This window comes from Malaclemys terrapin, chromosome 20, assembly GCF_027887155.1.
Source record: "Malaclemys terrapin pileata isolate rMalTer1 chromosome 20, rMalTer1.hap1, whole genome shotgun sequence".
Classification (NCBI taxonomy): Eukaryota; Metazoa; Chordata; order Testudines; family Emydidae; genus Malaclemys; species Malaclemys terrapin.
The window spans coordinates 2,067,708-2,081,090 of record NC_071524.1 but is presented as its reverse complement, the minus strand read 5'-3'; the positions used below and the strand labels follow the sequence as shown (position 1 = coordinate 2,081,090).

Genomic DNA, 13,383 nt, shown 5'->3' with positions numbered 1-13,383 from the left:
GTTTGTCTGCCCTGTTTTGTTTGCAGTTCACCCTGATTGAGTGACCTCAGCTGGCTCCCACGGGCAGCACCGTCACACCCCAACCCCCCCCCAGACAGCACACAAGGGGCAGGGCCTCGACCCCCCAGACAGCGCGTGAGGGGCGGGGCCTCAACCCCAACCCCCCCAAATCAGCGCACGAGGGACAGGGCCTCGACCACCCCCCCCAAGAGAGCGAGTGAGAGGCACCCTCCCCCGACAGCATGTGAGGGGCAGGGCCTTGATTCCCCGACGCCCCCAGACAGCACGTGAGGGGCGAGGCCTCGATTCCCCCCAACCCCCCACACACAGTGTGTGAGAGGCAGGACCTTGATTCCCCACACACCCCCAGACAGTGCGTGAGGGGCGGGGCCTCAACCCCCAACCCCAACCCCCCAGATAGTGTGTGAGGGGTGGGGCCTCAATACCCCAACCGCCCCAGACAGCACACGAGGGGCGGGGCCTTGACCCCCTCCAAGACAGCAAAGGATAGGTGGGGCCCCCATCCTCCCCCGCAGACACTGCGTGAGGGGCGGGGCCCCGATCCTCCCAACCCCCCCAGACAGCACGTGAGGGGTGGGGCCCCGATCCCCCTGACATTGTGTGTGGGGCGGGGCCCTGATTCCCCCAACCCCCGCAGACAGTGCGTGAGGGGCAGGGCCCTGATCCCCTCCAGACACCACATGAAGTGGGACTTTGATCCTCTGATCCCCTAAACTACCCCCCCCAACACTATGTGAGGGACAGGACCCGCAGCCGCCCTAAAGAGGTGGGAGGTGTATGAGAGGTGGGACCCCCGATTCTCTAGCTCCCCTTCCCCAACCCCCGAGCCCCCCATCTCCTCACACACACCCCTTCAATCCTGCTAGGCCCCCCAGGGCTCCCCACCATCACCCAACATAAATCCCTTCCCCAGATCTGTCAACCTCAGCCTCCCCCCCCTGCCCCCGGCTGCTGCCCCCTTGTACCCTGCGCTCGCTGCAGCCCCTCCGCGGCCAGGCTCTGGGTCCCGTAGTGGCGCTCATCACACAGGAAGATCACCTCCGTGGCCCCCGCATCATCCGCGTTCTGGATCAGCTCCTGGCGGGGGTGGGGTGGGAGGCACAGCGCCCGTCAGCACAGATCCCACCCACCCCCGGCTCATTACCAGCCCCCCAGCTTGGGCACATGGCTCCACTGAGTAGGGGAACTAGGACTCCTGGGTTCTCTCCCCAGCTCTGGGAGGGGAGTGGGGTCTAGTGGTTAGAGCAGCGGGGGCTGGAGCCAGGATGCCTGGGTTCTCCCCCCGGCTCTGGGAGGGGAGTGGGGTCTAGTGGTTAGAGCAGCGGGGGCTGGAGCCAAGATGCCTGGGTTCTACCCCCGGCTCTGGGAGGGGAGTGGGGTCTAGTGGTTGGAGCGTGGGGGGGTGTCCTGCTGTGAACCCCCCAAACCCAGGACTCACCTTCAGAATCTGCCCCCCATCTGGGTATTTGCGCAGGATGCTCTGCAGGTATTTGAGGAAGGGGGGGGGCCTCTGCCGGAACCCCCTCCTGTGGAGAGGGGGGCAGAAAGACACGCATCACTCACCAGGAGAAATCTCACATCCATCCTGCAACACAGGCCCATCTACCCCAGTATCCCGCCCCCTGGATCAGCCCCACAGGCTCATCTACCCCAGTATCCCGCCCCCTTCCTGCTCTCTGGATCAGCCCCACAGGCCCATCTACCCCGGTATCCTGCCCCCTGGATCAGCCCCACGGGTCCATCTACCCCAGTTTCCCACCCCCTGCTGATGGGAGGGGTCACTGAGCCCTCCTCAGGGGCTTCTGCTTTATCATAAACACACCCCGCCCCCAATTGCTGTCTGTCCTCCCACCAATGGGTGTCCCTGGGTCCATCAGCGCCCCCCCACCCCACACCCCTCCAGGGGGTGGCCAGGCTTGGATGTGATCTCCTCGCCAGCCACCAGAGGGCAGCACTGCCTCAGGAACCAACCGCCCCCTTCCCTGCCTCCAGACCCCTAACAGCCTATGGGGAAGACGGGTGGGGGTGGCCGAGCCCTGGGAAAGGGGGACTGGCGGGCCAGGCTCCAGGCTGGGGGGGAGGGATGAGGAGGGGACCTCCCTGCAGGGGTGAACGAGAGCCCTGCATGGCTTGCAAGGTGGGGCAGGTAGAACAAAGGGAATTGGGGGGACTGGGGTATGTGCCAGCCCTAGGGAGGGGGATCGGACTCCCTGCCGTGCAGAGCAGGACAACGATCCCCGTGTCTTCACATAGGAACAGCCACACTGGGTCAGACCAAGGCTCCATCTAGCCCAGTGTCCTGTCTTCCTACAGCAGCCAATGGCAGGTGCCCCAGAGGGAATGAACAGAACAGGGAATCATCATGTGATCCGTCCCCTGTCGCCCATTCCCAGCTTCTGGCAAACAGAGGCTAGGGACACCATCCCTGCCCATCCTGGCTAATAGCCATTGATGGAGCGATCCTCCATGAACTTATCCAGTTCTTTTTTGAACCCTGTTATAGTCTCGGCCTTCACCACATCCTCTGGCAAAGAGTTCCACAGATTGTCTGTGTGTTGTGTGAAGAAATACTTCCTTTTGTTTGTTTTAAACCTTCTGCCTATTAATTTCATTTGGTGACCCCTAGTTCTTGTGTCATGAGGAGGAGTAAACAACACTTCCTTTTTTACTTTCTTCACACCAGTCATGATTTTATAGACCTCAATCATATCCCCCCTTAGCCATCTCTTTTCCAAGCTGAAAAGTCCCAGTCTTATTAATCTCCCCTCATACGGCAGCCGTTCCATACCCCTAATCATTTTTGTTGCCCTTTTCTGAACCTTTTCCAATTCCAATGTATATTTTTTGAGATCGGGTGACCACACCTGCACCCAGTATTCATGATGTGGGCGTACCATGGATTTATATAGAGGCAACATGATATTTTCTGTCTTCTTATCTATCACTTTCTTAATTATTCCCAACATTCTGTTCGCTTTTTTGACTGCCACTGCACATTGAGTGGATGTTTTCAGAGAACTATCCACAATGACTCCAAGATCTCTTTCTTGAGTGGTAACAGCTAATTTAGACCCCATCATTTTACATGTAGAGTTGGATTATGCTTTCCAATGTGCATTACTTTGCATTGATCAACACTGAATTTCATCTGCCATTTTGTTGCCCAGTCACCCAGTTTGGTGAGATCCCTTTGTAACTCTTCGCAGTCTGCCTGGGACTTAACTATCTTGAGTAGTTTTGTATCATCTACAAATTTTGCCACCTCACTGTTTACCCCTTTTTCCAGATCATTTACGAATATGTTGAATAGGACTGGTCCCAGAACAGACCCCTGGGGGACACCACTATTAACCTCTCTCCATTCCGAAAACTGACCATTTATTCCTACCTTTGTTTCCTATCTTTTAACCAGTTCCCAATCCAGGAGAGGACCTTCCCTCTTATCCCATGGCAGCTTACTTTGCTTAAGCACCTTTGGTGAGGGACCTTGTCAAAGGCTTTCTGAAAATCTAAGTACTGTACACTATATCCACTGGATCCCCCTTGTCCACATGCTTGTTGACCCCCTCAAAGAATTCTAGTAGATTGGTGAGGCGTGATTTCCCTTTACTAAAACCATGTTGACTCTTCCTCAACAAATTATATTCATCTCTATGTCTGACAATATTGTTCTTTATTATAGTTTCAACCAGTTTGCCCAGTACTGAAGTCAGGCTTACAGGCCTGTAATTGCTGGGATCACCTCTGGAGCCCTTTTTAAAAACTGGCGTCACATTAGCTATCCTCCAGTCATCTGGTACAGAAGCGGATTTAAATGATAGGTTACAGACTACAGTTAGTAGTTCTGCAATTTCACATTTGAGTTCCTTTAGAACTCTTGGGTGAAAACCATCTGGTCCCGGTGACTTATTGCTGTTTAATTTATCAATTTGTTCCAAAACCTCCTCTAATGACACCTCAATCTGGGACAGTTCCTCAGATCTGTCACCTAAAAAGAATGGCTCAGGTTTGGGAATCTCCCTCACATCCTCAGCCGTGAAGACCGATGCAAAGAATTCATTTAGTTTCTCCGCAGTGGCCTTATCGTCTTTGAGTGCTCCTTTAGCATCTCGGTCGTCCAGTGGCCCCACTGGTCGTTTAGCAGCTTTCTGCTTCTAATGTATTTTTTTAAAAATTTGCTATTACTTTTGGAGTCTTTGGCTTCCTCAGATTCTTTTTTGGCCTTCCTAATTGTATTTTTACACTTCACTTGCCAGAGTTTATGCGCCTTTCTATTTTCCTCACTCGGATTTAACTTCCACTTTTTAAAGGAGGCCTTTTTCCCTCTCACTGCTTCTTTTACTTCGTGGTTTAGCCACGGGGGCTCTTTTTTGGTTCTCCGACTAAGTTTTTTAATTTGGGGGATACATTTCAGTTGAGCCTCTATTATGGGGTCTTTAAAAAGTTTCCACGTAGCTTGCAGGGATTTCATGTTTGGCGCGGTACCCTTTAATTTCCGTTTAACTAACATTTTTTGTAACCTTTCTGAAATGAAATACTACAGTGTTGGGCCGCTGTGGTGTTTTTCCTGCCACACAGATGTTAAATTTAATTATATTATGGTCACTATTACCAAGTGGTCCAGGTATATTCATCCCTTGAACCTGTGCTCCACTTAGGACTAAATCAAGAACTGCCTCTCCTCTGGTGGGTTCCAGGACCAGCTGCTCCAAGAAGCAGTCATTTAAGATGTCAAGAAACTATCTCTGCATCCCGCCCTGAGGTGACAAGTACCCAGCCAATATGGGGATAGTTGAAATCCCCCATTATTATTACTGATTTTTTTATTTTAATAGCCTCTCTAATCTCCCTGAGCATTTCACAGTCACTATCACCATCCTGGTCAGGTGGGCGGTAATATATTCCTACTGCTATATTCTTATTGTTAGAGCGTGGAATTTCTATCCATGGAGAGTCTGTGGGACAGTTCGGTTCATTTAAGATTTTTACTTCATTTGATTCTACGCTTTCTTTCACATCTAGTGCCACTCCCCCACCAGCACGACCTGTTCTGTCCTTCCGATATATTTTGTACCCTGGTTTTACTGTGTCCCGTTGATTATCCTTATTCCACAAAGTTTCTGTGATGCCCATTATATCAATATTTTCATTTAATACGAGGCGCTCTAGTTTACCCATCTTATTATTTAGACTTCTAGCATTGGTATATAAGCACTTTAAAAACTTGTCACTTTTTAGCTGCCTGCCATTACCTGATGTAATTGAATGGGATTCTTTTTTATTTGACTGTTTCTCATCAGATCCTACCTGTATTTTATCTTCCATCTTCTCCTCCTTACTAGGACACAGAGAATCTCCATCAGTAGATCCTCCCCTAAGGAATGTCTCTGTCCAAACCACATACCCCTGCACCTGTCGGCTTCCCCCAGCCCTTAGTTTAAAAACTGCTCTACGACCTTTTTAATGTTAAGTGCCAGCAATCTAGTTCCATTTTGGTTTAGATAGAGACCATCCTTCCTGTATAGGCTCCCCCTCTCCCAAAAGTTTCCCCAGTTCCTAATAAATCTAAACCCCTCCTCCCTACACCATCGTCTCATCCACGCATTGAGACCCTGCAGTTCTGCCTGTCTAACTGGTCCTGCACGTGGAACTGGGGAGCAGCTCGGAGAACCGCTGACCTATGGCGCTGCTGGTAACCCAGCCCCGACTGAGATCCGCCTTTTCTGGCATGGCAGAGGTGCCCTGTAGAACTGATGAATGAAATTGTTTTTAATTGTTCACTTTATTAATGTAACTTCATAAGTAAAGTTTTATGAATGAAACAATATTCATTCATAAAACCGGTTACCCCAATAACTGGCTAATTAACAGTTAAGATGCTTGTTCAGAGCCATAGCTGTTCAGTCAGCTGCCTTTGTAAATTTCGCTATCAATCCAATTCCTGCTTAAATCACCGAGACTTGCACTGTTTCAGTATTGGAACTTCTGTTCACCATTTATTACACTTGCCTACAGTGTAACTTCTCTTCACTGTTTGCCATCCACTACACTTGTCTATATTGTAACTTCTGTTCACTGTTTGCCATATTGTAATTCAAACCCCATTTTAAAAGCGTTTACTCCATTTTGTAAGGGCTTGCTGCAACCTTCATTTTTGCAAACCCTGCTGTAATCTTATTAGTTTAGTTTAGATGTGTGAATGAGGTATGGATGGATGATGGAATCAACCTCCAGCCCCAGCCTGTCCTGATTAAATAGCGTTCAAACACCAAGGGCTGAAGATGCAGACAAGAGCCCTAACAAAGTAAGAAGAATCCACCCTAAAAAGAAAAGGTACAATAAAAGGAAGATCAAAGCCCGGTCCCTGTCTAAAAGTCATGTCTGCAATTGACGGGTGATCAGTCACCAAACCCAGAGGCAGCGTGACACAGCAAGACCTATAGACTCTGGATTCAAACTAAAGCCTACAAAAAAGGATGGGTGAGATGGAAAACTTTGGAGGAGGGTAACATTCTGCTGCCAACATGGAAGGGCATCGGTGCGCACCCAACAGAGACCCAGCTCGTCCTTGTGCCCGGCTTTCCTGGCCAGTTACCGCCACAAGCTACGAACCCAAGCTGCAAACTGAAGCCACAGACTCAAGCAGGACTGGTAACTATGCAGCAGCTGCAGAACATCTGATGGATGTGTGTGTGTGTGTGTGTGTGTGTGTGTGTGTGTGTGTGTGTGTGTGTGTGTGTGTGTGTGTGTATTAGGTATAATGTGTGTGTATAAGAATTAAGATATTAGTTATTGGTCATAAATCAAATTGTTATCATAATAAATGTGGCATCTTTATCTTGTCCCCTTTAATAAGATCCTGCTAGTTTTTATTGGTATAACAGCCCGTGCTAACACCACACCGGGGACCTGTTCCAAATGCGGCGGGGAGGGGCTGGGGCATGTTACAGAGATGGGGGGGACTACACAGCACCATCTTCTGCATGTGTATGGAGTGTGGGGAGGGGGGAATAAGAGTCCTGGCTCCCAGCCTCCTCTCTAACCCACTACCCCAGCCTAGAACCTTTCCAGAGTACTAAAACAACAAGGAGTCTGGTGGCACCTTAAAGACTAACAGATTTATTTGGGCATAAGCTTTCTTGAGTAAAAACCTCACTTCTTCGGATGCATAGAGCTGGGAGTTTCTTGAGCAGATGGTGTAGTTTCTTTTGGTATTCCTCAGTGGGATCAGAGGATAGTGGCCTGTAGAATGTGGTCTTGGAGAGTTGCCTGGCAGCCTCCTGTTCATAATCTGACCTGTTCATTATGACTACAGCACCTCCTTTGTCAGCCCCTTTGATGATAATGTCAGAGTTGTTTCTAAGGCTGTGGATGGCATTGCGTTCTGTACAGCTGAGGTTATGGGACAAGTGATGTTGTTTGTCCACAATTTCAGCCTATGCACGTCTGCGAAAACACTCTATGTAGAGGTCCAGTCTGTCATTTCGACCCTCCTACCAACACTACAAGAAGAAGAACTCTGCGTGGACTCCTCCTGACGGCCACTATCCTCTGATCCCACTGAGGAATACCAAAAGAAACTACACCATCTGCTCAAGAAACTCCCAGCTACAGTACGGGAACAAATCTACATGGACACACCCCCAGAACCCCGACCAGGGGTATTCTATCTGCTACCCAAGATCCATAAACCCGGAAACCCTGGACGGCCCATCATCTCAGGCATTGGCACTCTGACAGCAGGATTATCTGGCTATTTGGACTCTCTCCTCAGACCCTATGCTACCAGCACTCCCAGCTATCTTCAAGACACCACCGACTTCCTGAGGAAACTACAATGCATTGATGTTCTTCCTGAAAACACCATCCTGGCCACCATGGATGTAGAAGCACTTTATACCAATATTCCACATGAGGATGGACTACAAGCTGTCAGGAACAGTATCCCTGATAAGGCCACAGCAAGCCTGGTGGCTGAGCTTTGTGACTTTGTCCTCACCCACAACCACTTCAGATTTGGGGACAACTTATACCTTCAAGTCAGTGGCACTGCTATGGGTACCCGCATGGCCCCACAGTATGCCAACATTTTTATGGCTGACTTAGAACAACGCTTCCTCAGCTCTCGTCCCCTAGTGCCCCTCCTCTACTTGCGCTACATTGATGACATCTTCATCATATGGAACCACGGAAAGGAGGCCCTTGAAGAATTCCACCTGGACTTCAACAATTTCCACCCCACCATCAACCTCAGCCTGGACCAGTCCACACAGGAGATCCACTTCCTGGACACTACAGTACAAATAAGTGATGGTCACATAAACACCACCCTATACCGGAAACCTACTGATCGCTATACGTACCTACATGCCTCCAGCTTCCATCCAAGACACATCACACGATCCATTGTCTACAGCCAAGCCCTAAGATACAACCGAATTTGCTCCAACCCCTCAGACAGAGACAAACACCTACAAGATCTTTATCAAGCATTCGTAAAACTACAATACCCACCTGGGGAAGTGAGGAAACAGATTGACAGAGCAAGACGGGTACCCAGAAATCACCTACTACAGGACAGGCCCAACAAGGACAATAACAGAACACCACTGGCCATCACATACAGCCCCCAGCTAAAACCTCTCCAGCGCATTATCCACGATCTACAACCTATCCTGGAAAATGATCCCTATCTCTCACAGACCTTGGGAGGCAGGCCAGTCCTCGCTTACAGACAACCCCCCAACCTTAAGCAAATACTCACCAGCAACTACACACCACACCACAGAAACACCAACCCAGGAACCTATCCCTGTAGCAAACCTCGTTGCCTACTCTGTCCCCATATCTACTCTGGCAACAGCATCAGAGGACCCAACCACATCAGCCACACCATCAAGGGCTCATTCACCTGCACATCCACTAATGTTATATATGCCATCATGTGCCAGCAATGCCCCTCTGCCATGTACATTGGCCAAACCGGACAGTCCCTCCGCAAAAGAATAAATGGACACAAATCGGACATCAGGAATGGTAACATACATAAGCCAGTAAGTGAACACTTCAATCTCCCTGGTCATTCTATTACAGATTTAAAAGTCACTGTCATTGAACAAAAAAACTTCAGAAACAGACTTCAAAGAGAAACAGCAGAACTAAAATTCATTTGCAAATTCAACACCATTAATCTGGGCTTGAATAGGGACTGGGAGTGGCTGGCTCATTACAGAAGCAGCTTTTCCTCTCCTGGAATTGACACCTCCTCATCTATCATTGGGAGTGGACTACTTCTACCCTGATTGAATTGGCCCTGTCAACACTGGTTCTCCACTTGCAAAGTAACTCCCTGCTCTCCATGTGTCAGTATATAATGCCTGCATCTGTAACTTTCACTCTATGCATCCGAAGAAGTGAGGTTTTTACTCACAAAAGCTTATGCCCAAATAAATCTGTTAGTCTTTAAGGTGCCACCAGACTCCTTGTTGTTTTTGTAGATACAGACTAACACGGCTACCCCCTGATACTTTCCAGAGTACTGTACCCCTTTCAGGAGGCCGATTTGTCTTGCATATCCCCAAGTTTCACCTCACTTAAAAACTACTAGCTCACAAACTCAGCCATAAAACGACAGAAGTGTCACAGCCACAGTGTTACTGACGAATGGCTGACTTCTGCATTTCCACCACATCATTATAAAATCACACCCCCCACCCCCAGGCTGAGAAACATTGATATTGTATAGAGAGCAGTAAGTCACTGTCGGTATGAACACGGAGTTTGCCGGTTGGAAAGCTTGGCAAATATCTAGATGACCTCTGGAAGACCTCTGTGTACCCCTGGGGGTATGTGTGCCCCTGATTGAGAACCACTGCACTAGACCCCACTTTCCTCCCAAAGCCACAGAGAGAACCCAGGAGTCCTGGCTCCCAGACCCCCTGCTCTAACCACTAGACTCCACTCCCCTCCCAGAGTCAGGGAGAGAACCCAGGAGTCCTGGCTCCCAGCTCCCCCCGCTCTAACCACTAGACCCCACTCCTCTCCCAGAGTGCGGGAGAGAACCCAGGCCAGGCCAGCTGCCCCCCTGTCCCCTCAAGGGGTCCCGGCTTTCCCTGGCCTGAGTGAGATCAGCCAAACCTGGGATATTCTAGCCCCCTCTGCTCTCCCCAACAATGCCCAGAATGCCCCAACCCAAACGCCCAGCACCCCCTACCCAAAAGCACCCCCCAACCCAAACGCCCAGCAACCCCCTACCCAAAAGCACCCCCCAACACCGCCCAGCCCCACCATACCCACAACACCCCCGCAACCCACACGCCCAGCCCCCCCTACCCACAACACCCCCCAACCCAAATGCCCAGCACCCACCCCCCAACTGGCCCTGCTCAGTCTGGGGCTTGATGCTGGGAGCTGCGCAAGGGGCCATAATTCCAACTCTACATATACAACGATGGGGTCTCAATTAACTGGTACCACTCGAGAGAGTTCTTTGAAAACATCCACTCAATGCGCAGCGGGAGTCAAAAAAGCAAACAGGATGTTGGGAACCATTAAGAAAGGGATAAATATTAAGACAGAAAATATCATATGGGCTCTATATAAACCCATGGGACGCCCACACCTTGAATACTGCGTGCAGATGTGGTCACCCCATCTCAAAAAAAGATATATTGGAATTGGAAAAGGTTCAGAAAAGGGCAACAAAAATGATGAGGGGTCTGGAACGGCAGCCGTCTGAGGAGAGATTAATAAAACTGGGACTTTTCAGCTTAGAAAAGAGATGGCTAAAGGGAGATGTGATTGAGGTCTATAAAATCATGACTGGTGTGGAGAAAGTAAATCAGAAAGTGTTATTTATTCCTTCCCATAACACAAGAACTAGGGATCACCGAACGAGGCAGCAGGTTTAAAACAAACAACAGGAAGTATTTCTTCACCCAACACACTGTCAACCTGTGGAACTCCTTGCCAGAGGATGTTGTGAAAGCCAAGACCACAACAGGGTTCAAAAAAGAACTAGATAAATTCAGGGAGAATAGGTCCATCAATGGCTATTAAAGCCATTAATGGACTTAACCTCTGTTTGCCAGAAGCTGGGGATGGGTGACAGGGGATGGATCACTTGATGATTCCCTGTTCTGTTCATTCCCTCTGGAGCACCTGGCACTGGCCACTGTCGGCAGACAGGATACTGGGCTAGGTGGACCTTTGGTCTGACCCAGTCTGGTGGTTCTTATGAGCCCCGGGGATTCTACCTCAGGCAGGTCTTCCCACAGACAGGGTCTGGTCTCTGCTGGAAGGGCGACCCTGGCGAGAGAGGGTGAAGGGTTGGGGGCCTTATCCCAGTCTGGTGCTACCCACACAGTCCTGATGGAGGCGCCGTCATCCAGGGAGAAAGGTGCCATCTGCCTGGCTCGTTATCCCACCTCTCACACAGGGCCAAGCCCTGCAGGCCAGGCCAGCTGCCCCCCTGTCCCCTTGAGGGGTCCCGGCTTTCCCCAGACTGAGTGAGAGCGGCCAAATCTGGGATATTCCAGCCCCCTCTGCTCCCTACCCAAACGCCCAGCACCCCCCTACCCAAAAGCACCCACCCCCCAACAACCCACTACCCAAAAGCACCCCCAACCCAAACGCCCAGCACCCCCAAGCACCCACCTCTTCGGCTCTGTGGCAGCCATGGGTAAATCTGCAGAACAGAAAACAGAACCGAGCATTAAACACGTGGACATAAACCCAACCCCATCCCCTGGCATAGGGCGACAGCCGGTCCCTGCCCCCAGCGCCCTCCCGATGGAAATGGGCCCCGGGTGGGGAAGGGAAACTGAGGCGGGGCAGGGGATTGTGTAAGGACATCCAGGAGGACAGTGGGAAAGCCAAGGGGGGAACCCAGGAGTCCTGGCTCCCACCCACCGCTGGAAGCACCAGACCGCGACTCCGCTCCCAGAGCCAGGAGGGAACCCAGGCGTCCTGCCCCCCCAGGGCCCGGCTGGTTCCCACCTCGCTCGCGCTTGGGCTGGTGCCGGCGTAGGTCGGTGCTGCCGGGTCCGGGTCCGGGTCCGGGCACGGTCTGGGACCCGGCGAAGGAGCGCGACCCCGCCGCTTCTCTGGCTTTATAGCGCCCCCCCCCCCCCAGCTCGCCCCGCCCCGTTTCGATTCCTCAGACCCAGTTCGGTTTCGATTCCGCTACGCCGAATACGCCGCGCTGGGCAGCGGGGGGGGAGGTGAGGCGGGGGTCTCTGGGATGGGGTTATGGGGCTCAGTGGGGAGGTGGGGACTAGTGGGGTGTGGGGCGGAGTCAGTGGGGGGAGAGTGGGGCAGGGGATGGGGGTATCAGTGGGGAGGTTGGAGGGGTGTGGGATGGAGTCAGTGGGGGGGTGAGTGGGGCAGGGGATGGGGGTATCAGTGGGGAGGTTGGAGGGGTGTGGGGTGGAGTCAGTGGTTTGTGAGTGGGGGAGGGGATGGGGGTATCAATGGGGAGGTTGGGGGCTGGTGGAGTGGGGGCGGAGTCAGTGGGGGGTGAGTGGGGCAGGGGATGGGGTATCAGTGGGGAGGTTGGGGGCTGGTGGGGTGTAGGGCACAGTCAGTGGGGGGTGAGTGGGGCAGGGGATGGGGCATCAGTGGGGAGGTTGGGGGCTGGTGAAGTGGGGGCGGAGTCAGTGGGGGGAGAGTGGGGTATCAGTGAGGAGGTTGGGGGCTGGTGGGGTGTGGGATGGAGTCAGTGGGGGGTGAGTGGGGCAGGGGATGGGGGTATCAGTGGGGAGGTTGGAGGGGTGTGGGATGGAGTCAGTGGGGGGAGAGTGGGGTATCAATGGGGAGGTTGGGGGCTCGTGGGGTGTGGGATGGAGTCAGTGGGGGGTGAGTGGGGCAGGGGATGGGGATGGGGGTATCAGTGGGGAGGTTGGGGGCTGGTGGGGTGTGGGGCGGAGTCAGTGGGGGGTGAGTGGGGCAGGGGATGGGGCATCAGTGGGGAGGTTGGGGGCTGGTGAAGTGGGGGCAGAGTCAGTGGGGGGAGAGTGGGGTATCAGTGGGGAGGTTGGGGGCTGGTGGGGTGTGGGATGGAGTCAGTGGGGGGTGAGTGGGGCAGGGGATGGGGGTATCAGTGGGGAGATTGGAGGGGTGTGGGATGGAGTCAGTGGGGGGAGAGTGGGGTATCAATGGGGAGGTTGGGGGCTCGTGGGGTGTGGGATGGAGTCAGTGGGGGGTGAGTGGGGCAGGGGATGGGGGTATCAGTGGGGAGGTTGGAGGAGTGTGGGATGGAGGGGGTGAGTGTGGCAGGGGATGGGGGTATCAGTGCGGAGGTTGGGGGTGTGGGGTGGAGTCAGTGGGCAGATGAGTGGGGCAGGGGATGGGGGTATCAGTGCA

The 13,383-nt window shown here is 52.3% G+C and overlaps 1 protein-coding gene across 1 annotated transcript in view; it reads right to left on the bottom strand.

The window, feature by feature from the left end:
* Positions 1-12,095, bottom strand: part of LOC128826550 (sacsin-like) — a 30,235-nt gene extending 18,140 nt beyond the window's left edge. The window contains exons 1-4 of the mRNA XM_054009891.1: positions 12,019-12,095; positions 11,677-11,707; positions 1,460-1,547; positions 987-1,098 (exon numbers count right to left, since the gene is read on the bottom strand). Of these exons, the coding sequence (XP_053865866.1) occupies positions 987-1,098; positions 1,460-1,547; positions 11,677-11,699 (223 nt within the window). The 5' untranslated portion in view covers positions 11,700-11,707; positions 12,019-12,095. The remainder of the gene's footprint in view (positions 1-986; positions 1,099-1,459; positions 1,548-11,676; positions 11,708-12,018) is intronic.
* Positions 12,096-13,383: the final 1,288 nt, after the last annotated feature.